Below are 24,756 nucleotides of genomic sequence, written 5' to 3'. Positions count from 1 at the left end.
TGGTAGTATTTACAAATATCCCATTCATTATACAAACCACAGTTTGAATGATAGAGGGATTAACTTCAAAGTTAAAACTTCATTCTTCATAGGCATTTGTTGCCTTTGTAAAGATCACGGAGTTTCACATAATTAAGTATAAAGTCAGGAGTGAAACATTTATTTTCAAGGGATGCCCTTAATCTTTTATTTGAAGCTGTAATAGTACTCTGATTAATTTGGTTGTGCACTAGAGATGGTTTTTAAATTTTGACTTCTTACATGTCTAAATTAATATTGCCAAAGAGAGTGGAAGGAGACAATTTAAATCTATACTAATATAACGATACATGTCATTATTTTGTGACTGTGAGTTTCCATGGGTACACTAACCTTATTTTTAACAAAGTTTCTGAAATTTTAAAGGTGTTATGACTTTTTAATAAACCCACGTATATTTTCCGCTATTTTCAATTACTTGACCTTTCCCAGCAACATTCTTTTTATAAATAAAAACGTGAATCTGTTCTATAAACTCTTAATTTCGTCCATTTTCCGCTCTTCTCAGGCTGTGGAGTGCACAGGAATGTTAAAACACTGCCCGCATTGCAGAATAAAGCAAATACGCGACTCATAGCAGAGGAGGAGGTCATTTTTCCACCCTTTAGGAGCAGTAGGCAAAGCTCGAGAGGTTTGCTTTGCGGTATTTAGATTTCAAGTATCCTTGCCCGGATTCCAACGACCCATTCCGTATGAAGAATAGTTAACCGCTAAACAATCTGAACTCTACCTCTTAACGTACAATGTTCTCCAGACACTTAATGAAATGGAATACATCTAATTCGCACATTGGTATCTGCGGTTACTATGACAACGCGACTTAGTATAGGAAAACCTTGCCACCGGAGTCTAGTTATAATCACAACGGCTGTACTTTACAACCTGAAGTACAAGTAATTAGATTTACAAGCAAATTGAGCAGACAACTGACCCATTAGTATAGCTCAGACTGTAGCGAGATAGAGTTGTGATCCGAAGCTGTGCTCTGGCCTGGGTTTGAATCCCGTTTGGGCCGATTACCTGCTTTTTTATCCGAGGTTTTTCCTAAGTGTAAGGCGAATGTCTGATAATTTTATGACAATCTTTAGGTTCATCTCGCCCAATATAATCTCACAAGCACAATAAGTTTTGACGTAGAACTGCGTTTTCCTCCTCATTAAGTATGAGGGTAATATAGAAATTAATCGACACATAAAAATGTAATCCTTCATCGCCGCTATAAGGAGTAAGCAAGGAGAATAGTGGAACAAGGAGAACAAGGGCATAGAGTAACTAATCTTTAATAGGAATGAATGAATGAATGAATGAATGAATCAATCAATCAATCAATCAATCAATCAATCAATAAAGCCACTGTGTCCCATGAAGGGCTAGGGCCTCCTACAGGAGGGGAAGCTCGGTTGGTGTGGTTCACATGATGAGCTATTTCACGTGAACAATATTTGAGTAGCTTAATATCAAAGACGGACATCTGACCTCAATCAAAATTTAGACGGCTGTGGTTTGTTATACAATTTTTCATGCTCTTTCCAGTTATAATAAAACCACATGCAAACTCTAACACTACATTTATAAAATAAATTGTGTTAAATATTACAAAGAACACTGTGAATTAAAAACTGCCTCTAGATCAAAACTATGGAGACGACAGATGTCCATCTTAGATATTAAGCTACTCATTTACATTCACATTCACTATGTGAGATACACTAGAGTTTGTCAAATTTTAGATCTATATGAGTTTGTTCACTATCTGTCTCCAGTCGTTCCTGTTGCGGGCGATGGTTGACCAGTTCCCTCCCAGCTGCTGCTTGAATGTATCTGCCCATCTTCTTCTTGGCCTGCCTTGTTTTCTCTTTCCTATGTACGGGTCCCACATGGTGGTTTCTCGCGCCCATCTGCCTTGTTACATGACCACCCCACTTCCACTTCGTTATGAGGGCTTTTTTTGTGATGTTCTCAGAAGCTGTAATTTTCTGCAGTGCCGTGTTGGAGACCTTGTCTTTCAGTGAAATAGGAATAGGAATAGAGTAATTTTTATTTTGGTGCTTACACTTCCTGGTTATGTTAGAGTCGGATACAAATGCACATCCAAATCCAAACTTTTGCAGGTACACAAAGCTTTAGAGGATATGAGTAAAACTTAACTGGAAGTGGTGTGAATGTGATGGAGGAAATTGAAGCTGGGGTGGTTGGGGGGGGGGCTGCGCCTCCCGGAATAAGATCACCCTCTGCCAAGTCACTATCATGTATTGGCTGTAACCTCCCTGTTGACGAATTTGCATAACAACAGTGAATCGCCCGGGGCACACTTAGTTTCTGTTGTGTGCCATCTAGCGAAATGTTTTAGATTTAAATGCTAATTAAGACCGGCATGAAGAGGAACGCCGAAAACAAAGTAAATCATTTCTTCAAATCTAAAAACTAACAAAGCCGCAAGGCGGATCAGAAACCGGAGTAACCCCTCTCCCCCACCCTCGACCCCTCTTCTGCTTACAAGATAAACTGGGGGTGGAGGCTAAGATTGTTGAAGTGTCTCTGACACTCAAACTGTGGGTCGCCACAATCTTAGGTCCAGTAATAGTTCACTAAGACTTAGGGTGCTATGCATAAACATTTCGCTAGCCCGCGCTACGAGCGTGCTAAACTAGCCCCAGCTATCGACTGGTTGTTTGTACAGAATTCAAATCATATCCTATCGCTAACACTGGTTTATGAATACGAAAAACGCTGAACATCCACCGGAAGCCCGCGCTAAGAATGTCTATGAATATGGCCCTTAGTGTTTTTCCATCTTCTAGGCTTAGTCCTTCTGGTGGATGTTGGTTTAGGCCACATGCGTAGAACTGGCAAAAACTGAAGTTTACTTAAAGTAAAACTATTAACGAACTCGTATCGAAACCTCCCCTGAATTTGGTCACTGCAAATAAAATGCAAAAAAAAAAAAAAAAAAAAAAAAAAAAAAAAAAAAATATTAGCTCCTTACATTGACTGTAAGATTTCGAAATTAAAGCTTGAATAGAAAATCATTGAGAATTATTAGCTCGACAATTTTTGTATTGTCTTCGTATCACGGAAAATACAAAGAAGGTTAGAAAGCATAGGGGAGAGTTGGGTAGTATCGGACAACGGGTGTCGACCTGGTTGGCGAGTTGGTATAGCGCTGGCCTTCTATGCCCAAGGTTGCGGGTTCGATCGCGGGCCAGGTCGATGGCATTTAAGTGTGCTTAAATGCGACAGGCTCATGTCAGTAGATTTACTAGCATGTAAAAGAACTCCTGCGGGACAAAATTCCGGCACATCCGGCGACGCTGATATAACCTCTGCAGTTGCGAGCGTCGTTAAATAATAATAAAAAAAAACAAACAAGACAACGGGTAATATCGGACAGTGCGTTTCTTTCATCTACCACCATATGGTAGTACCTGAATGACATGGTTACGTTTCTGTACGCGACATCACCAAAACGTAACCATGCCAATCAGGTACTATCATCGTGTGGTAGATGAAAGAAATTCACTGTCCGATATTACCCGATGTCCGATACTACCCAACTCTCCCTTAATAATATCTCTTTTTCGAAAGATTCTGTTGAAATTTTCTAGTATTAGTGTGTGTTTCCTACCGATAGATGCTGATTATATGCTTTTTTAGGTTTTCACGGTGGATATGATCAGAATTAGGCTTTTGGGTATTCCACACTCAAAACTCAAAAGCTTAATTCTGGTCACATTCACCCTAAGAGTATAAATCAATTGTTTTTTGAGAAACTCCGTAAGTCAAATTTTAACGAAATTGAGTTTATTACTAATTCCTGTTCTGTAGGGATAGATATACCATTTTGTAGAAAAAAATACCATAAGTCTAACGGGGATAAATCGTAATATAGCGAACGCCAGTAGGGGAAGTTATCCCCACCCACATGAAATGTGCATTCGACACAACACTCGCCTATCATGTAGAATGTCTGGTGAGCTAGTAGGGGAAAAGTGGAAGGGGTCGTGGACGGAGCTTCTACGTTCGCTATATTGCGATTTGCCCTCTAACGGTATTTCTGTTGTGACATGTGCGCTTGAAAATTAGATTTCGAGGAGAAGGCCCAGAATGAACAAAACTATAGTCTAAGCTGTAGTGTTTGGTAAATTAATTATTTTGTGTTTGAATTCTGGATTTGTTAGAATAATGTTGTATTTTCTGTAATGTATTATTGTATTAAATTATTTCATGCAGAAGTTTATTATTTATGTCCTTAGTGAGATTTCGTACAAGTTAGAATAAAATTTGTTCACATGAAATAAAAATTTTGAAATCAGCTTCTGAATACTAGTTTTGAGAATCAAATTCGTATTATTTTCGAACCAAATTTTCAATAATTTCATGAAATGAAGAGATTGGTTTGTTAAATCTTTACCATATTTTGAGAAACCCCATAAGTCAAACATTTTCAAACATGAATTTTGAGTCGTATTCTACTTTAAAAATATTATTTTGCATACCAAAATATTCTTTATGTTTTACCAATATTTCCCATTTCAAATATTCCGATTCTTAACTCGTGCATTTCTTTACAACAGTTTTTGTTTCTCCCCAAAATTCGTATTTTATTAAAAAACCGATTCAAATGTACTGTTAAGAATTTTCTTCTAAAGTCTTGCATGATATTTAGTGGACGAAGATATTATGGAATAAATTGTATTCGAATATTTCGCTTTCCTGTATCTTTGTCACTTCGCCACTGATGTAATTATTCCATATCATCTCATCTTGCCAGGTTAGTCTTTGTAATTCGTATAGGGTCCAAAATGAAGGATAACATCGATGTCTAAGGAGCTGTGTGCAGTTTTTTTAAGATTTCTAATTTAACATATGCTAAAATGTATGCGTAGTATATTTGGCACGATTTGTTTATTTACGTGTTATCTTCCTGTTTGCAGCCGAGTTAAAGATGGACGTGCTTAGGGAGAGAGAAGTGAAGGAAAGCCTGGAGCGACAACTGTTGGACGAACAGAAGATACGGGGTGAGTACATGCTGCCATCTGTACTCTTCTTTCTGATTCACAGCTTTCTCAGTTCGCTCAATACTGAAGCGATTTCTCTCGACCCATATTATGAGGATCGCACAGCCACTGTTATTGTAAACTAAGATGTTCGTTAACTACTTTATTTCCGATCGATTTCAGTAGCGTGATTATTTAAACAAGTAACTAATACGAAGACATACACGTTAGACATTTTAATGTTTTCCCTATACTGTCATATTGGCAGAGGCGTCATTTAAGGGGTTAGGTACAGCTTACAGCAGTAAAATTTTGGAAATATTCAAAATTTTTTTCCTCCATTACTATACCTTATACAATAATGAAAATTAGCATGTGTAAAACATTGTCCTTCTGCTGTATGAAAAAAAAATTGTTACGATTTAAAAAAATTACTTACTTTTTTTTTAATTCAGTTCACTGTGCAGTAATGAAGCGTTTCCCATATAACTCACAAACTATCCTACATTTTGTGATGAAATTTTTTGTGTGTATTTATGTCAGTCATATCTACAATATGATATAAGATCACTTCTCTACCTTTGATAGATTGTCTGATAAAAAAGAAATTCATTTTAAGAAATGAGCAAATGTCAGTATTTTCTTCTAACACAAAATAAAAGAAATATTATTTATTAAGGAATGTACCCATAGTTGAAAGAGTATGATATCGTAAACATGAGTTTCAGCAATAAAACAAAAGAGAGAGAACATGAAAAAGTTAACAAGTTTATGAGTTATGAGGGAAAAGCTTCATCACTGGACACCATTTTGAATTTTGAAACAAAAATATAAATATTTTTTTAAATTGTAAATTTTTTTTTTTCATATAGTAGAAGGACAGTGTTTTACACAACAATTTTCATTATTGTACAAAATACAGTAATGCAGGAAAAAATGTTGAATATTTCCAAAAATTTTACTGCTGTAAGCTGTACCTACCCCTTAAGGGCGTGGGGCGTGTAGGTTAGGGTAATTGCCCCCCACTTCCGAGTTTAAGATTAACAAAAATAATAGAATAGTAGGCCTATTACTAAAGAAAAAAATGTGAGAACTGTACCTTCAATATCAACAGATCCTACTTTAATAAACGCTTAAGAATAAAAGACAAGATTTTTGGCGGTAAACAGTTTGTGGCAGCGACATATACTTCAATGACTTTCCAGTTAGAATTGCACCAGAAAATCTTATGTCCTTATGCACTGCATAATTAAATGTTAATATTTTCAGCGTATAAAATGAACTGGAAATAATGTGAAAATAGATGAATGTCAATTTTTTTATTGTCTGTAGAACAGTTTAAATTTAAAATATTTTAGTTAGGAAAATTTTCTAGTGTTTCATCGAAATGTACAGCCTTGGAAACAATTGATGGTTCGATTCTTGCAGGTGGAAAAGTTTTTGTCGCACTATTTATTTAAGCTAATTCTTTTCTCTGGCTACTTAGGGACGACATAGAACGAATGTTATTACTTAAACTAGTGGTTCGCTTGTGAACCTGGTCGCTCGTCGTCTGATCATGCGCAGTGCTTCCTTTCTGGGACTTCGGAAATATCTGAGCGCCATCAATTATTCCTAAGACTGTACATTTCATTCGTAGAGCAGATACGAATATAATGATATTGCGGGAAAATAAACCTTCCAAAACTGCCACTTCTACTTACTGGTTGTCTCAGTAAAGATCGTTTTTCTGGAATTTATTTAATTTCTAACAAAGCCTGAGTAATTAAAACTTCATCTCCAGAGACGACACAATTTCTACACAGTAGGTTCGCCTCTACTTGAAGGTTTAGAAACAGCATAAAAACCAATGAAAATTTTAAAATATTTACCATACGATTTAGTTTATAACAAGTCCGTTGATAATTGATTAAACGTTAAGCATTCTTTAAACAATTACTCAGAATATGACACAAAATATGATAAATGCATGCGCGAGTTGTAAGTTGTGCTGAACGAATTTTGTTGACTGATATCAACATATATTCGTTTAACAAAATAAAAGAAGGTAAGTCTATTATGTTGACATATAAATACGGAATAATTACGTCATCAGGAATTTTATTTCATACCTGAATCTAATATGAGACTAGAATTGTTCCCTTATTTATCTGTTTGCGATGAAACAATATAATATATTTTTTTCATAAACTCTTAAAAAATAACTGAAATTGGCTGTAATTCTACGTCAGTAAACTTTTTGTTCCCTAATTTTATTTTATGTCAGTATGTATGTTAGGAACCCTTTACATTAAAATATTAAAATATATGAATAACCTCTATATCTATTACACACTGTAAACGAGTTAGATGGAAATATAGTCGTTTCTTTCATATTTTTTTATTGGGGAAAACACTAATTTTTTTGTTCATAAAATTGACGATCGAGTTTAAAATCATGTGTAACATAAGGTTAACAATATATATATTATTGTTCTATCAAAAACTTTTCTTCATTGAATTTACTTGAACTTTCATTATTTTTATAATCTTATTTACAAATTATGAGAAATTAAAAAAAAATTAATGGAGTTATAATGAAATGTCATGAAAATTGTAGGGTACTTTATAATTATATTTTCTTGTTTTATCCAGAAGAATGTTCTAGAAATATTATTTAGAAGTACTACAAAGAAATTCTGTGGTATTTTAAAACAAAGAAGGAAGTTACTATAAAATAGATCAATTGACTAGAAGGAAAACAAAATTTTAATGATACCGGTATCGAATTTTTATTAACCTATACAGTTTACTTACTTTATTTGAAGTACATAGTTTGTGTAGTGGTTTTTACGTAAAATTTGGGACATTTCAAATTAATAGTAGAACTATAAGTTGCTTTAGGTCTCTTGACTATACATCTCTTCATGTTTCAGATAATTCTTTCTTGAAATTATTACAGTACTGTGGATTATCACAAAGAATTTCTTTCATAATTTTTCCGATTTCAATATATCAAGATTTACGAGTCAAAATTCTTCCAAAATTATGTACAAATTATTTGAGAATGGTAGAACATTTTTGAGAAAATTGATAAATTAAGTATAAAAATAAATTCTTATGTAGAGGAAATATCAAGAATGCGTTTTAATTAAGCTATTATTATTATTATTATTATTATTATTATTATTATTATTATTATTATTATTATCATCATTTCAATTAGCTACAATAATAGCCTATCATATAAATTTCAGTCATAATAATAATAATAATAATAATAATAATAATAATAATAATAATAGTTTTATTTTTCCTGGCAGAGTTAAGGCCATCAGGCCTTCTCTTCCATTCAACCAGGATCATAGGGAATTTTTTATAACTAGACTACATTTCAATAAAAGCAACTATCGAAATTACAGTTAATTGAATTTGTTTCAGCACCTATTCTTATATTTTTAAATAATCCGAACTAAATATATAACAGAAGTTAATTATACGGATATTTTCATGGTCTCTGGTGGCACACTTTCTTTGCTTACTTTAAACATTTTTTCTTTTCGTAAAAATGATCTAAAATAGCCATTTTGGAATATCGCAAAGAAATGTTCTTGCGATTTTCCAAAGTGAGAGGGTTTTAAACTAGATGGTAAACTAGCTAGAATAATAGTAACATACACATATTTTATTTTCAGTGTTGAAGATATATGTTTTGAACATTCGAGTTTAATTGAACGAACTTTTTTAATTTACGTCACTAAAACGAAATATTTTTTTCTGTATTAAATCTTTTTAATTGCATTAAATTGCATAGAGACGATTTAGCAACTTTATAAGTGCTTTGGGGTTATGCTTTTAATTATTTTTTATATGAATTGAAAATAAACAAAGGAAAACTTCACTATGCTCAAAATGCTGTTTCAATATTTGTACATAATGTCGGAAGAATTTTATTTCGCAAGTCTAGGGCTTTTGAGATCGAAAATATGACGGTTAATTGATCATACGATTTAGAAGAAATGAATTAGCAATTGAATTATATAATAGAGAGGGATTTCCCTTCGCAGAAAGCTAGTCTGAGCTTTCTGGTGGTTCTGTAAATCGAATTACTTTCCGATTCGTTTCTTCGAATAAGGCATAATATCCGCGCAGCTCGCATTGTAATGCTGCAGTTACTGGTATACTACTCCATTACAGCAGCCTACTGGGGATAGGTATAACCTAGTTTATACTGTAAAGGTTGCTCAGGGAGGGTAGGGGTGAAGGGGGAACAGAATACACTGATGAACCCTAAGAACAAAAGGACATCGAAACCAAGAAGAAGAAACAAAATCTAAAGGAGAGACGAAGAGGTTCGAAAACAACCCCTTCCATTTCCCCATCTCTGGAAAGTTGTATGCTAGGGGTATCGCGATAGGGGATACTGCTATGACCTTTATAGGAATGGGATGGGGAGAAAATGTCAAGTGTTTGAGGGCGATCTTACAGACGTAAACCCCATTAACTCAGCTACATCCTCGCGTCTTTCTGTCTATTGTCTGGGTGGAACTAGGTGTCTGTGCAGACAATCTCGACAGCTTAAGAATCTTGTCTTGATATTGGATGCAAAGATCGATTGACGATAAGTGTTTAGAGAAGCTGCTGTGTCCACAGACTGTACAAAAATATACTGTACTAATCATATTGTGAGTATTTATATGTCACTTAGCAACAAGAAAAGGAAGAGCGAATGTTATTAACTTCATAACGGGAGAAATTTTGTAGTCGTCTTCTGTCTCTAATCATTTGAAGAAATTTGTATACTTTAAATAGACGTTAAAGTTTATCACTAGGAGCGTTCTAGCATATTAAAAAACACAACAACCTTATCACTAAGGATATCATTTCGAGACCAAAAAACGCAGGATTCATGTTGACATAGAAGTAAAGCAACGACGTCACACGACGGAATCAATTTCAATATATTAAAGACAATAAAATCTCACAGGATGGCCCACCCGTCAGTATCGGATTCACGAATGCCTTTCAGGTCACTTATTGCACCCGGACAATCATCGCATATAGGGCGCACAATGGACCTCAGCAGGCCCAAATAATAATAAATAATAATGATAAACGCAATGAGCTCTTTTACAAAAATTTAAAATTATATAATTTATAATCTGCTCACTTCAGTAAACAAAAACAAAAACTCGGGAGCATTCTTGGAAAGACAAAAGTAAAAATATACACATTAATAACATGAAAATAATAATAAAAATACAGGGTGAACCGTTTAGGTATGGATAAAATAAAAACGCCGTAAAACATTTACTACTGAACTAACAAACGTTTTATTTTCAAAATGAAAATATTTTACAAGCTTTATGGGGATTGAATCTAAGTAGTCTTTGCTTGATAACAGGTACTGTTTTGTTTTCCTAAAGTTTGGAGCACTTACTCAAACAGCGATCAGCTGTTAATGTATGTTTTTCAAGAAGCTATTGTTGAAGAAATATTTTGAGACTCTGCACTATTAATTCCAGAGCTTCAGGATCAAGGAACGTTTTACTCTGTAGGCCTACTATGTTCTTCCTGCCATTTATTAGCAGTACTTTTGGTTAATAATTAATCTTATAGTTCAAGTGAATATTTTGACTTAGAAATGTCACACTTGTTTTGAAACTGGAAAAATGAAGGACATTAACTCAGCTGTAACTTCCGTGACATGGAAGAAATAGCTATAAAATATTTACCGATTATGTTTTCGTAAACTAATTGGATTCCATGAGATTTGCATAGCTTTCACATGGACACTATGAGAATGAATCTCTTTTTTGCTTGAGGCAGAGATCTGAAATTTTACACTATTTCTAAATAAGATGTGAAGTGAGTTCACAAACCTTGTAACATCCGTGACGGAAACTTTTCTTTATTTTGTGTAATAATAATAAATTTAATTCAACAACTTTTTTTCTGTAAAATGATACGGATCTACTAAATAGACTCCAGTACACTCTTTGTTAATACGGTGTGAAGTGAGTTCACAAATCTTGTAACTTCCGAGACGGAACCTTTTCTTTATTTTCTGTAATAACAATAAATTTAATTCAACAACTTTTTTTTTCCTGTAAAATGATACTGATCTTCTAAATAGATTCTAATAATAAAATTGAGAAAATTATTTCATTTCTAATATATATATATATATATATATATATATATATATATATATATATAATTTGAAAATAATAAAAATGTAACATCCATGACAACTGGAATGGCCGTATTATATTTTGGTTGAATTAGTGGTAGACAAATTAGCATATCTTCTTATAGAATAGACATAATAATTTGATGAGTTCTGCACTTAGTTTTGTTTCCTTGATAATATGTTAACAATGTATATTTAGGATTCATTTTGATGTCTAGAACTTTAAAAATTTTCATATTTGAAATTAGTTGGACAATCTAAATGTTTATTTGAACAATGTTTAATTAATCTTATTAAGTTAATTCAGGGGGAACAGAACTGATTTTGTTATACCTCCCCAACCTATTATCCCATACTGAATAACTGACTGGACTAAACCTAAATAATAGACCGCTTTGCACTACATGCTGTAAGGAATTGCAGCTGATAAAATTATATGTCAATTTTCTTCATTTAGAGCGAAGGTAATCTACCTTGTATGTCTTTCCTAACGTCAGTTTTGGTACATTATGATTCCTAAATATTTCACTTCTTCACATGTAAGAATTTTAAGGCATAAGAATGGATTTCTATTTCGACATTTCCAGTATGTGAAGATACTTTTTAATTATTTTCATTTGGAGAAATTTCCACGAATTGAACCCGGATTCACTGGATCATAGCTATAAAACCTACTGAGTAGTTTCGTACGAAATTGTAAATTTGACTGAAGTAAACATACTACAAAAGGACGTAGTATTAATTGCCACCCTCCCGGGACCGTGTTAGGAACCATCCTGCGGCATTTTACCCTTAAGATCATCCCCCTTTCCTTTAATCTTCAGCCACTCACTTAGGGCACAGAGTGGAACAGAGACTGCAGTCGGAGCGTGAAGTGGCGGTATATTGGATTTTATCGCCACAGATTATGGGAAACAAAAGCTATCGTCTCCTTTGCGACACTCTGTGGTCTGCCGATACCCATCATTCCCTTCAAATATTAATGACCATATCGACAAGAATCTAAAATGTCAGACGACAATAATGGCCTCGCGAGAATCCTTCGTCGATCTTTGTCTTCATTAAGACTCCTGCGATTCTGAGTGTGGTAACATAATGACCGGGTATAAATACTAGCGTTACCCTCCCCCAAATCACACAAAAATAATTAGTTAGAATCGTAATTTTATACCATTAAACACTGACTTCATAGACATTCATAAAATTTAGGGGAACACTGTTGTCAAAAAGCGTTGATTTCCAGTGTAGGTGTGACTAGGTCTATTTTTTACTAACTTCAGACATTTAACGGCAATTAAATCTTACAGTATTAGGCAGAGCATTTTTATATTGGACATTTAAGGAGAATAAAAGTTCTTTATCCTCCTGAGTCCGGAGATATTTGTTGTTTTATTTTAAAAGTTCAATATACGAGTAATTCTACACTTCAAAAAAGTCACTGTTATGAGGAAAAATGCTGAAAAAATTCTGCAGGTTACAGTTAGGGCACAAATTAAAGTATATTATACTATATTTCGGGTCTCTGCACGTACATCTTATATGAAGAGTCCACTGAAAGAATGATGGATGTCACTTTCTTGTCGAAAATGAACCAAGACTGCCAATGCATAGCTTAAGACATATAGAATGTACATAGAGAGTTATATGGCATTAACACTGATAGTCATTGTCCAGTAATGATCGGAAAATCACAGTTAAGCTTTGAGCGCTAAGCATTTCAAACTTTCAATTGCTTCTCCTGCAAAATGTATTCCAAATGACATCCATCACTCTGGAATCTTCATACCATAATCATGTATGAAGCATGATATATTATACTATACTATCAGGACTCAGGAGAGTAAAGCGTGTTAAAACTGCATTAGTAAGTTATCTCGCGTTAGAATGGCAGATAGTTTGTACGGTAAAAAGTAACTTAAGTATCGACAATAATCTATTGCATCTATGTAGTTTCTGTCAAATTATAAATGAACTAGTGGCTTGTGCAGCAAATGCTGCAAGCTAAGTTCATTAGACGTTCAAACAAACATTTTTCAGATTTTTTTTCAACGAAGAATATCAGACATTCGGAAAGTTATTTTCTTCCATAACAATGAAAGATACTCTCTCGAGCCAATACTGAAGAGAACCACGCATATAAATATCTACACCACACCGCCATTAAATATATGTAAAAGAGCCAACTCCACTTGATTAATAATTATAAAAATATTTGATTTTTAATAATATTATTATCTTACGTAAGTTTTATAGCTTTCCGTAACATATACTATATATACTATACAGCCGCCACTCAGTAAAATATAGAAATCAAAATCTAATTTAAGTTATTCTCTACATCTACTTATATAACCCCAAAACGTTTCACTTTCATATCATCAATATAGCATTAATATGTATAATTAATGAAAAATAGTCACATCGTGGTATTAACTACAATAATATTTCATTTCTAATGGTAATAATGTCATCAAACCACCTCAAGTTTTGTAGTTTTTAATATCCAATACACAGCTGTACCCAGAAAATTACACACTACAGAATCGAACCTGTAAATTATTTTTAGTAAGTTATGTTTTTAATAACCAATTTAATTTGAGCTCTAAATATGTCAGCATTCTTGCAGATCATGGCCTTCGTGTAATATTGTTTACTGTAGTATGTGTTTTGTTTTATTCTGAAATGCAACACGGCCGACTTGATGCTCGCTTCGCTTCTCCTTTACAAAAAAAGCGAAGGGTATATCAAGTCGGCCGTGAATGCTATTAGCTAGTTCTCAAAACTGACGACAGACGAATTTTGGAAAATAGGAAGATTATGTTTAAAAATTGACATTTCACTGAAAACTACTATTTTTCCGAAAAACTTTGAGTCCCAAGCTTCAAAATGAGGGGTCATTTATTAAAATCCGTCCAGCCGTTTTCCCGTAATTTCCATTACCAGTTCAAATTATATGTATAGATTTCTCTGTAGTTTTTTTTTTTTTAGTTACTTACATCTATACTTCGTTCCATAATATTTGACAGGAGATGTAAACATTACCGGTAGAGGAGGAGAGAAGTAAAATTGCTATTAAACCAATGACAGAGGTCTTATTCCTCGCTTGATTCGAAGTTGGGTGGTCTAAAGCGATGTACCCCTTCCAACTTCAACACAAGCGTGGAATGAGATCTCTGCCATTGGTTCTTATAGATCTACAGACCGATTATTTAGTCCTGACAGCTCAGCGACGCAAAAGAGGGGAAGTAATAGGAGGAGTGGGGAGAGTTCCGGAGTAGAGACAGGGCGAGCGGTCGGTAAGGCAAGCGAGTGAATAAACCAAACACCCCTTGGCGTAACTAAATGGACTCGCCTGTCCCACGCGCACATCTCCGGCGACAGTCAGGACTAAATAATCGTACTGTACTTCTCTCGTCCTCTACCGGCAATGTTTACTTTTCTTGTCAGACTGGTTGGAGGATAAAATGTCTGTTTCAATACGTGCGCAAACAGAAATGTCTACCAACAAAATGGCCACTTACATAAATGTCCACTTGATTTTTCTGCATGTCAGTTATCCATATCAGCATTGGCCACACATCTCGCATCACAAGTACTTCTTTCCACATACCTCCTGTATAATTTATTACCATTTTTGCTCCTTGAATGAAAGTCATACGAAAAGCCATTGTATACTGGAACGTTTCTCCTTTTTTTGTGAATGTATAATTATGTAAAACGTGAAATCTCTGAAGATATTCGCCAAATTTTTCACGTCCTGTCAAAAATTGTGTTAGAATAAAATTTGGTTTTAGGTACTTAAAAGATAATAATCTATCTTGAACTGTTGGGGGGGGGGGACAGATTTATTTTAGTACTTCCCTTTTAACTTTGTCACCAATTTTGATCCCATTTTTCGTACTTGATTATTTATAAACGGGAAGGGACTAAATGTGTAACAATTCATTTGCTCTTGGCCAATCTGGCTGCTGATTAATTATGACTGTTTAATTATGCAGATATATTTTATTTGGAGCCTAAGATATTAAACATGAACAACACTACTGATCTCTTTATAAGTTAATTTTCTAAGCACTGATGTAAACCTACTCGAAATGGTTTAGGAACGAAAATATTTCAGCAGTATATTATTTTCATATTTGGGCAATATTTTCTTTGCATTGTGCCTTTCTCTGCTTATAACTAATGTTTAATCCGGTTACAAACATTATAATTTCCCTAATTTATTTTTAATAAGTAGAGTTAACGAGAAAGCCATCAGGAAAGCAGTATTCTAACCACCTGTCCAATTCTTAACCGCTACTGACAACGCATTTAAATGGCAGCAGAGTCCTGAGGACCATCTCTCGAGATGCGACGAGTCCCAAATTTGTCACGCGGTAATTTTCCTATCGTTTAGGCCGCCCGCCGGTGTATCAGCAAGTCAACAGAAGTTTTCTTTGCGTTGCTAAAGCGTCGGGCGACCGTCCAGAGTCATCAATCACCATGGTGACGTGTTGAAGACCCGTGTCTTTCTGTCTGTTCGGGACACGCTGCAGGGCTTTGATCAATGGGTCTTAATGGGCGAGACACAAGGGCCCGCCCGTCTTTATTTTCACCCCTGCATCCGCAACCCCAACTCCGATTCTGGCTCATCTTCGTGGTCTCACACACAGATCGGAATCTGCCGTCCATCCTTCAAAAATATGTTTTCAAATTATATCTTCGATGAGGTGGTGACATTATGATAGTTCGGAATAGCAGTGAAAAATAGAATATCAGAAGGACCGTGGTAGTTTACCAGGGATTATCTCACATTTCGTACTATCTAACGGCTTCTTGCCAAAGTGAACAGATTTCTATTCCAGGGACGTTTTTGTAGAGAAAGCAGCTTCGTTATTCTTCTCTCCTTAATTATTTCTTTATTACCTCCTTCCCTCCCTACCGGCCTCCCTCCCTCACTCCCTCCCATTCCTTCACTGATTCCTTTTTTTCTTATTCCTCCTTCCCTTTTACAATCATTCTTTCGTTCAATCTTTCGTTCTTTCTTTTCTTCCTTCTATATTTCTATCTCTTTTTCTTTCTTTCTCTCTTTGTTTCTTTCTATCTTTCTATCTCTCTTTCTTTTTCTTTTTCTTTCTTTCCTACGATTTTCTATTTTTTTCGTTCTTTCCTTCTATCTTTCTATCTCTTTCTTTTTTCTTTCTTTCTTTCCTTCTATCTCTCTCTTTCCTTTCTTTCTTTCTTTTCTTCCTTCTATATTTCTATGTCTTTTTCTTTCCTTTTTCTTTCTTTCCTTCTATCTTTTTATCTCTCTTCCTTTTTCTTTTTTCTTCTTTCTTTCGATTTTCTATTTTTTCTTTCTTTCCTTCTATCTTTCTATCGCTCTTTCTTTTTTCTTTCTTTCGATTTTCTATTTTTTCTTTCTTTCCTTCTATCTTTCTATCACTCTTTCTTTCCTTCTGTTTTCTATCTTTCCTTCTTTTTTCTTTCTTTCCGTCTATTTTCTACTTCTTTGTATTTTCTTTCTTTCTTTCTATCTATCTTTCTATCTCTCTTTCTTTATTCTTTTCTTTCTTTCCTTCTAGCTTTCTATCTCTCTTTCTTTTTTCTATCTTTCTTTCCTTCTATCTTTCTATCTCTCTTTCTTGTTTCTTTCTTTCTTTTCTTCTATTTTTCTATCTTTTTTCTTTCTTTCCATCTACTTTTCTATCTTTTTTTTCTTTCCTTGTATATTTCAATCTTTCTTTTTTTCTTCAATGATTTTTCTTTCAACCTTTGTTCCTTTTTTCTGTCTTTAAATCTTTTTTCTTCGTTACATAATCTTTTTTCATTTTTCTTTCCTTGTATATTTCAGTCTTTCTTTTTTTCTTCAATGACTTTTCTTTCAAACTTTCTTCCTTTTTTCTGTCTTTATATCTTTATTCTTCGTTTCATAATCGTTCTCAAATTCCATTTTCTCTAGCCCTTCCGTTTTTCGTTTTCTTCTCTCTTTCTTTTCGTTGTTCTTGTCTTCCATCAACTCTTCTTCTTTCACTTCTAATTCTTTCTTGAATACGTTTATCCCATCTTTTCCTCCTCCCTTATTTCTTCCAATATTTTGTAATTTCTGTCATTCCATTTTTCTATCATCCTTTCTTCCCTTCCTCATAACATATCTTTATATTTTCAATATCCTTCCTTTGGTATTTCTCTCCCATATTACTATTTTGTTTTCTTTCTATCATACTGTCATGTCCCGTTCCCTTTCTCTTCTATACTTTTTAACATCTCATTTCCTTTCCTTTCCTTGTTCTGTTTTTTTTATTTTCCTTTCTTTCCATTCCAATCACATTCTTCCTCTGGCATTTTATTTAATAATTCCTTCCTTTTCGCTTGCCTTCTCCTGCTTCTATTCTTTACCTTCTCCATTTCTTTTCCTTCATACTTCTTTTTGCTCTTATTTTCTTTTCTTTCCATTTCCATTTTTTCTTAGTTTCCTCAGTTCTTTTGTTTTTTCCTTCCTCCTCATTTATAATTGTATCTCTCCTTTCTTTCCTCTTCTCTTCCATTTCTCGTCTTTCCGTTTTTTACCTTCTCACTTCGTCTTTTTCATACGTCTTTCTTTTTCTTACCTTCCTTTCCTATTTCTTCCTTTTTTCGTCTTTCTTCCTCTCCTCTTCTTCATTTTATCTTCCCTTGCTTTTCTGTTCTTTTCCTCCTTTCTTCTATTCTTTCTTACTTCCCTTCTTCAACTTTCCTTCTATCTTTCTTTCTTCCTTTTCATTTTCTTTATTTCCAGCTTTCTTTCTTCTTATCCTCCAGTTTCATTTCCTACCATCTTTTCGGCTTGTTGCTCTATCTTCGCTTTCCTCATGCTGTTTCTTGCTTCTATTATTTCCCTCTATTCTTCTCTTTATTTCTCATACTTTGTATTAAATAAATATTGTTTTACTTAATATATGCGTCCCTTCTCTTCCGTTACTTCTTTCGTTTCTTTCGTCGTCTTTCGTTTCTCTTTCTTTATCCACTTATCTTCCTTTCTCTTTTACATTCTGTTGGCTCCCCTTTCTCTCATGTCTTGTGCTTAACTCCCAGACCATTGCCAAGTAGGCCTACCGTATTTATTTTTCATAAAACTGCTGACAACTTCTGTTAGATTCTCTTAAACTTTAACGAAGTCAGACATCTAAATACATTCTTTGTGTTCCCCCCCCCCCCCACAATTACATTGTTATCACTTTGGAAATCCTAGAAATATTCGATCATTTCCTTCAGTTATACTTCGCTTTTGATTCCCAAGATTGCAGTTCGCTCTTTTTTGCTTGAAATAATGCTAATTTTTCCCACACTTCTATTTTTAGTCAATGATTGTGTGAAATTTTACACTTTTCTACGAGTTTTCCTTACCCATTTCAATAAACTTCTGCTTGTGGCAATTCTCCCCTTGAGTAATAAATTGTAAGGTAAAGGTTAGTAACATTGTCACATGAGTAATATTGTGATAGTTATTTTTGAGAATTTTTTACAATTTTACTGAGCGAGAGAAGGACCGGTTTTGTGTAGAAACTTGTCCACGAACATTCCCTTAATACGTTGACCCAAGAAACCGATCTTCCTCCCTCTCAGTAAAATTCTAATAAATTCTCAAAAAGAACTAGGCCTATCACAATATTACTTATATCACGATATTGCCAATCTTTCAGTGTGCTGAACGTACTTAATCCGACTGCTATCTGCGGTTGCAAAGCCTTGTTTTGTACCCTACATTTCCCATATCTGCTCTGCTGCCAGTGCAGAATACAACGCAAATACTTGGACGTAATAATTAAGCATATATGCAAATGTCTACATGTTCTAATGCCTCAGCATGTGGAGGTGGCCTGAGGCAGAAACTCCTTCAAATCCTATCATTTGTATTTTAATAACTGTTTATTTTTTTTTTCCTCTCATGTTCGTATCTAGATCAATATGTAATTATATGTGTATGGGCCTCTTGTATGCACATATTTGATAAGAGCTGTTCTTTCTATGTTACGAGGAACAAAACTTATTTGCATTCACTAGTACAAAGTCCACATGCTGTTTTGAATTATTAATTTAGATAGCAGTGACACCAGAATAATTGAGTGCAATTAAACGGCGTATCTGCGTGCAAGAGGGAAGTAATAGGAGAGAAGTAACTGTCAGTCAGACATCTTGAATAATTAAGAAGCCATTAAGGCTCTTATTACTGTTTTCTTCATATTGTTGTAGACATTTTTATGTTGAACTAGAGGTCTTGTAAAACCAACTCTTGTTTCTATAATAAGTACGACAGTATGCCGAAAGTTTCTGTAATTCATTTTTTCAGTTTCAATGATAGTTGCATCGAACTTATATACAGGGACATCACTTTATTTTTACCAACATTTTTATCATTAACCTGGCTATACTCGGAAACACTGTTGCCCCCTTCCATTACAGGAGTTTGGTGTTGCTAGTGCAATATGTAAACAAATCATTTTACTAGGTATAGGAGGAGAGAAAAGTAGTGTATCCATTTATGTTATAGGGAAATACGATATTATGATTTTCAGTTTGATGATCACTTTTACGGAATTTATCAAAATACAATAGAGTAGTAACATTTTTTTTTCAAAAACTCAACTTTTCAGGCGGCTATGTTCGTTATGTGATGTCCACTTTATTTAGCATATTAATTATTAGTGTTAGCATACAATATAGAGAGTGCATTTAAATTGAGGGGATCATAAGTAAAGGCCTGTAAGTGCACTTAAGTTACTTTTGAGAAAATGGGGTTTACATATTTAAGCTTTCGTAAAATCGGTGAAATTTTTATTTAAATTTTAATGTGTGATGCGATTAAAATATCCCTTTGCCACTAAAATTTTAGATACTTTTGCTTACACTGGATGCACTTAACTCATGTTATTACAAATGTCACTAGCATTCCTTTGCTTCTAGCCACCTCAATTCAAAATAAGCTAATCTGAATTTTTAAACAATTTGCTGAAAATGGTTGCCGTTCATTACAATGCAGGCTTCAATTCTTTACGCATAAGTTATTATTAAAATATTTTGAAGCATATTCTCTGAAATTGAATTTATCGTTCCTTGAATATAATTTTTTAGTACGATATTATTAATATAGGTTCTTTCTTCTATAGAAAACACAATCATATTTATGAAACACACTATACACTGCAGTGTTTACTTCACTGCTTGAAGACTTCGAATGCAACAGCGGCCGTAAGTTTGTGTGTCTGACGGGAGCAAGGACATTAGTGAAGGGGTGGGAGTGAAGTACATTCAGAAATGCAGGTACAATAAAAATGCAAGTAAAAATAAAATGATGTCCCTGTATAATTAAGAAAGTACCTTTCTTCTTTCATTATTTCCGTATATGTTGCAAGCCATAGATTTATCAACTGCATTAATCGATAAGTAATGTCTTGTATTGTATTGAATTGAAATAGGTGAATTGGGATGACAAATTTAAAAGGTACGCAATCGCGTCCTTGAAAGGCGTTCGGGGCTGCAAGAAACTAAATATATGAGCTCCAAGCCTGTTGGCCACTAGTCTCACTCCACTGAAGGAGCTCTAGAAAATTTTGAAGGGGAAAACCGAAAATGGACGTAACCTCTTAGGTACCACATACGCATAGTTTGTGTGACTGCAACCTGTGTATATTTTTGTGTGGCTTCACTTTGTTTATAGTGTTTTTTCTCTCTCTCTCTTTATTTTTTGTGTAGCTTTATTTTGTATATAGTGTATTTTTTTCTGTTTATTTCTATTATTATATTTGTATTCCTGGTGTTGTGGAAGAGAAGGCCTGATGGCCTTAACTACACCAGAATAAATAAATAAGTAAATAAATAAATAAATAAATAAATAAATAAATAAGTAAATAAATAAATAAATAAATAAATAAATAAATAAATAAATAAATAAATAAATAAATAAATAAATAAATAAATAAATAAATAAATAAATAAATACGCGAGGGGGACGGAATGTGATCAAAATGATCACAAGACGGGACGAGGAGGAGATGGCTGGTGTAGATCTGCACATTGAAATGAACTGTGTCATTTCGCAGTGCAGGAGGAGTCGAGAAGACTCTGTCGTCTGTTGTTCGATGACAAGGCAGGTGAAGACCACCAGGAGAGACGCCGTGAATTCTGAATCTGCAAATTGAAAGGATCCCTGTCCTTTCGCATTGCGACTACATGAGTGACGTTGCACATGTATTTCATAATTTTATAGACTCTGAACTAGGGCATTAAGTTGTTTGTTAGAAAAAAGGAGAACTTATGGGGAAGGGCATATAGGTCCGTGGCCCATTTCTCTTAGGGCTCATCCCGACATTTGTCTTAACGCCTTAGCAAAACCACGGAAATACCTTATGCAGGATGAGTTGTCTCAATATAAGAGACTAGCCAATTTGGCTTTTAGGTAATAGGTCGATTGATTTACGTATTGTATTTATGTATTAATGTATTGTATGTTCGAAGATGGTTTATGGAAGCGATGTTCGAAGGTGATATTTATAGTTAAATGATTCCTAGCATTTACATTTAATGCAGTGATCTGCATTTCTTATTCGCGAGTGAACCATAAATAATAATTTCTTATAAATTATTATTACTATTATTTATTGTTATTAATACTATTATCAATATAATATTTATCCATCCTTGTTAAGGTATGCGCAGATTTGTTCGGCGCGTTCGGATCCCCTCTGCCCGCATGACCGGATTCCGTCCAGAATCCTGGACAGAAAATTCTAACGGATTTCCGTATTGGGCCATGATGAAAATACAGATGGTCATGACAGTCATATCGATTGCAAGGTTTCCAATCGCATTAATATTGAAGAAATGAAATGAATGACACGAAACGTATTTTTTTAGTCCAACAGTATGAAGAGCTTTACAATTTATAAAATTGGAATAATAGCAATGTAAAGTAATATACGACTACTAATTCCACAATTTGGAACATCTGGCCGACATCTACGGCTGACAACTATGATCCAGAATACAAAGCAGAGGTTAAATTAAAAATGAAATACAATGTGATTTGCGGAGAGAATATAGAACAATAATATAATTAAAAATAAATTACAATTTGATTTCGGAGAAACATGAGATAAAAGTACAATGAAGAGTATTGAAATGAAGTAAAAAAAAAAAATATATTACGTTGTGTTATGCAAGTGATTGTGTAAAATGGATAATGAATCTCTCAATACCATTAGACAAATTTTGTTAATGTCCTCATTAGAAAATTTAAGAGAAAGGAGAATGGTTTTGGTTAACTTAAATGACATATGGGATGGTATTGGGAAAACAATGAATCAATGCGCTGTGGCGGTAAATAACAACACTATTTGATTATCAGTTATTCTGAAATGCAGGCGAGTGATACTATAATAAAAATCCGAACGTGCCGTACGATTTTCTTTTTTCCGATAAGTGAGCACCTACCTTAAATTCTCAATTCCGAACTATGCGAGTTTATCTCCTCTAAGATTGATGTACTTCTTATAACAAGTATTATCTTACACCAAGAGTGAACTAAAGCACTTGAGTCCTTGTCGTAGATTTATGGAAAATAAAATAAACCTCTCCATGGTATAGGGCTCTGGACAAAATATGTCGTCTGCTCTAAATTTCGACAACAAAATTACTTCTACTGTAGAAATCGTCGTTAAATAAAACACTACTATGCTTCTATTCTTATTCTTTACGAGTAGCCCTATAATTTGCAATAATTTATTGTTTACTCTTCTTCTACTACTACTACAACTACTACTACTACTACTACTACTACTACTACTACTACAACTACTACTACAACAACAACTACTACTACTACAACTACTACTACTACTACTACTACTACAACTACAACTACTACTACAACTACTACTACAACAACAACAACAACAACTACTACTACTACAACTACTACTACTACAACTACAACAACTACTACTACAACAACTACTACTACTACTACAACTACTACTACTACTACTACTACAACTACTACTACTACTACTACTACTACAACTACTACTACTACTACAACTACTACTACTACTATAACTACTACTACTACAACAACAACTACTACTACTACTACTACTACAACAACTACTACTACTACTACTACAACAACTACTACTACAACAACAACTACTACTACTACTACTACTACTACTACTACTACTACTACTACAACTACTACTACTACTACTACAATTACTACTACTACTACTACTACAACTACTACTACTACTACTACAACTACTACTACTACAACAACTACTACTACAACTACAACTACTACTACTACTACTACAACTACTACTACTACTACAACAACTACTACTACAACAACTACTACTACTACTACAACAACAACTACTACTACTACTACTACTACTACAACTACTACTACAACAACAACTACTACTACTACTACTACTACTACTACAACTACTACTACTACTACTACTACTACAACTACTACTACTACTACTACTACTACTACAACTACTACTACTACTACTACTACAACAACTACTACTACTACTACTACTACAACAACAACTACTACTACTACAACTACTACTACAACAACTACTACTACTACTACTGCTGCTGCTGCTGCTGCTGCTGCTGCTATCTTTTCTTATTTTCTAGAGTATTATTTGTAGGTCTTATACTAAAGTTCATTACAAGTTACATTAAGTTTCTACAGAAGCAAATTCCAAGAGAGTAATTTTCTTCTCCAACAATTTCGGAAGTAATTAAGCAATTGTAAACAAAAAAGTCGTTACTTAATGTTAACCTGGTTACATCGTTATGACATGTTTATGTGCCAGCCTTTGTCTATAGGCTAAATGACATGTCTCATATTCTTCTGACCTCGGTTTCAAGTTTATATTTCACTATCATTATTATTATTATTATTATTATTATTATTATTATTATTATGATTATTATTTACTCCTCCTTTGAATATATATATATATATATATATATATATATATATATATATATATATATATAGAGTGCAATTGTCGGTTAATGTGAAAGTTTAATTCCACGGTACACCCCCACATTTCTTAGCAATAAATCTATGCTTTTCTTATGTGGAATTAACCGAACGTAATTTACAGTTCCACATAATGAAATGTCTTGTATTTCGAATTGCTTTTCCTTTTATCTTGTCTTAATTTGTTTTCTACTCTTCTTGGGTGTGAGATCTATAGAACAAATTATAACTGACACCATATTAGTTGTTACACCCCATATCCACTCATCCGTGGTCTTGAATCTCACTCGGACAGATTTCCTGGTAGGTTTTTATTTTCCTAGCTTTCTCCAACTGTGTAGCGAATCCTAAGTAGTCCCATGGCGAATTTTTGGATTCATCTGACTTAAATATTACATAGTTATCACTACAGCGTAGTTCTTTAAGTCTCCTTGAGTAGTGACATTTCTTAGAGCATTATTATTATTATTATTATTATTATTATTATTATTATTATTATTATTATTATTATTATTATT

The 24,756-nt window shown here is 33.9% G+C and overlaps 1 protein-coding gene across 5 annotated transcripts in view; it reads left to right on the top strand.

Annotated features, from left to right (window-relative positions):
• The window catches only part of dac (dachshund family transcription factor), a 1,230,461-nt gene that overhangs the window by 898,298 nt on the left and 307,407 nt on the right, over positions 1-24,756 (top strand). For all 5 annotated transcript variants that reach the window (XM_069819054.1, XM_069819052.1, XM_069819050.1 and 2 more), the window contains exon 8: positions 4,974-5,057. In XM_069819054.1, the coding sequence (XP_069675155.1) occupies positions 4,974-5,057 (84 nt within the window). The remainder of the gene's footprint in view (positions 1-4,973; positions 5,058-24,756) is intronic.

Source organism: Periplaneta americana, chromosome 2 (genome assembly GCF_040183065.1).
Source record: "Periplaneta americana isolate PAMFEO1 chromosome 2, P.americana_PAMFEO1_priV1, whole genome shotgun sequence".
Lineage (NCBI taxonomy): Eukaryota > Metazoa > Arthropoda > Insecta > Blattodea > Blattidae > Periplaneta > Periplaneta americana.
The sequence above is the reverse complement of the archived record's forward strand: the minus strand, read 5'-3'. Positions and strand labels throughout refer to the sequence as shown.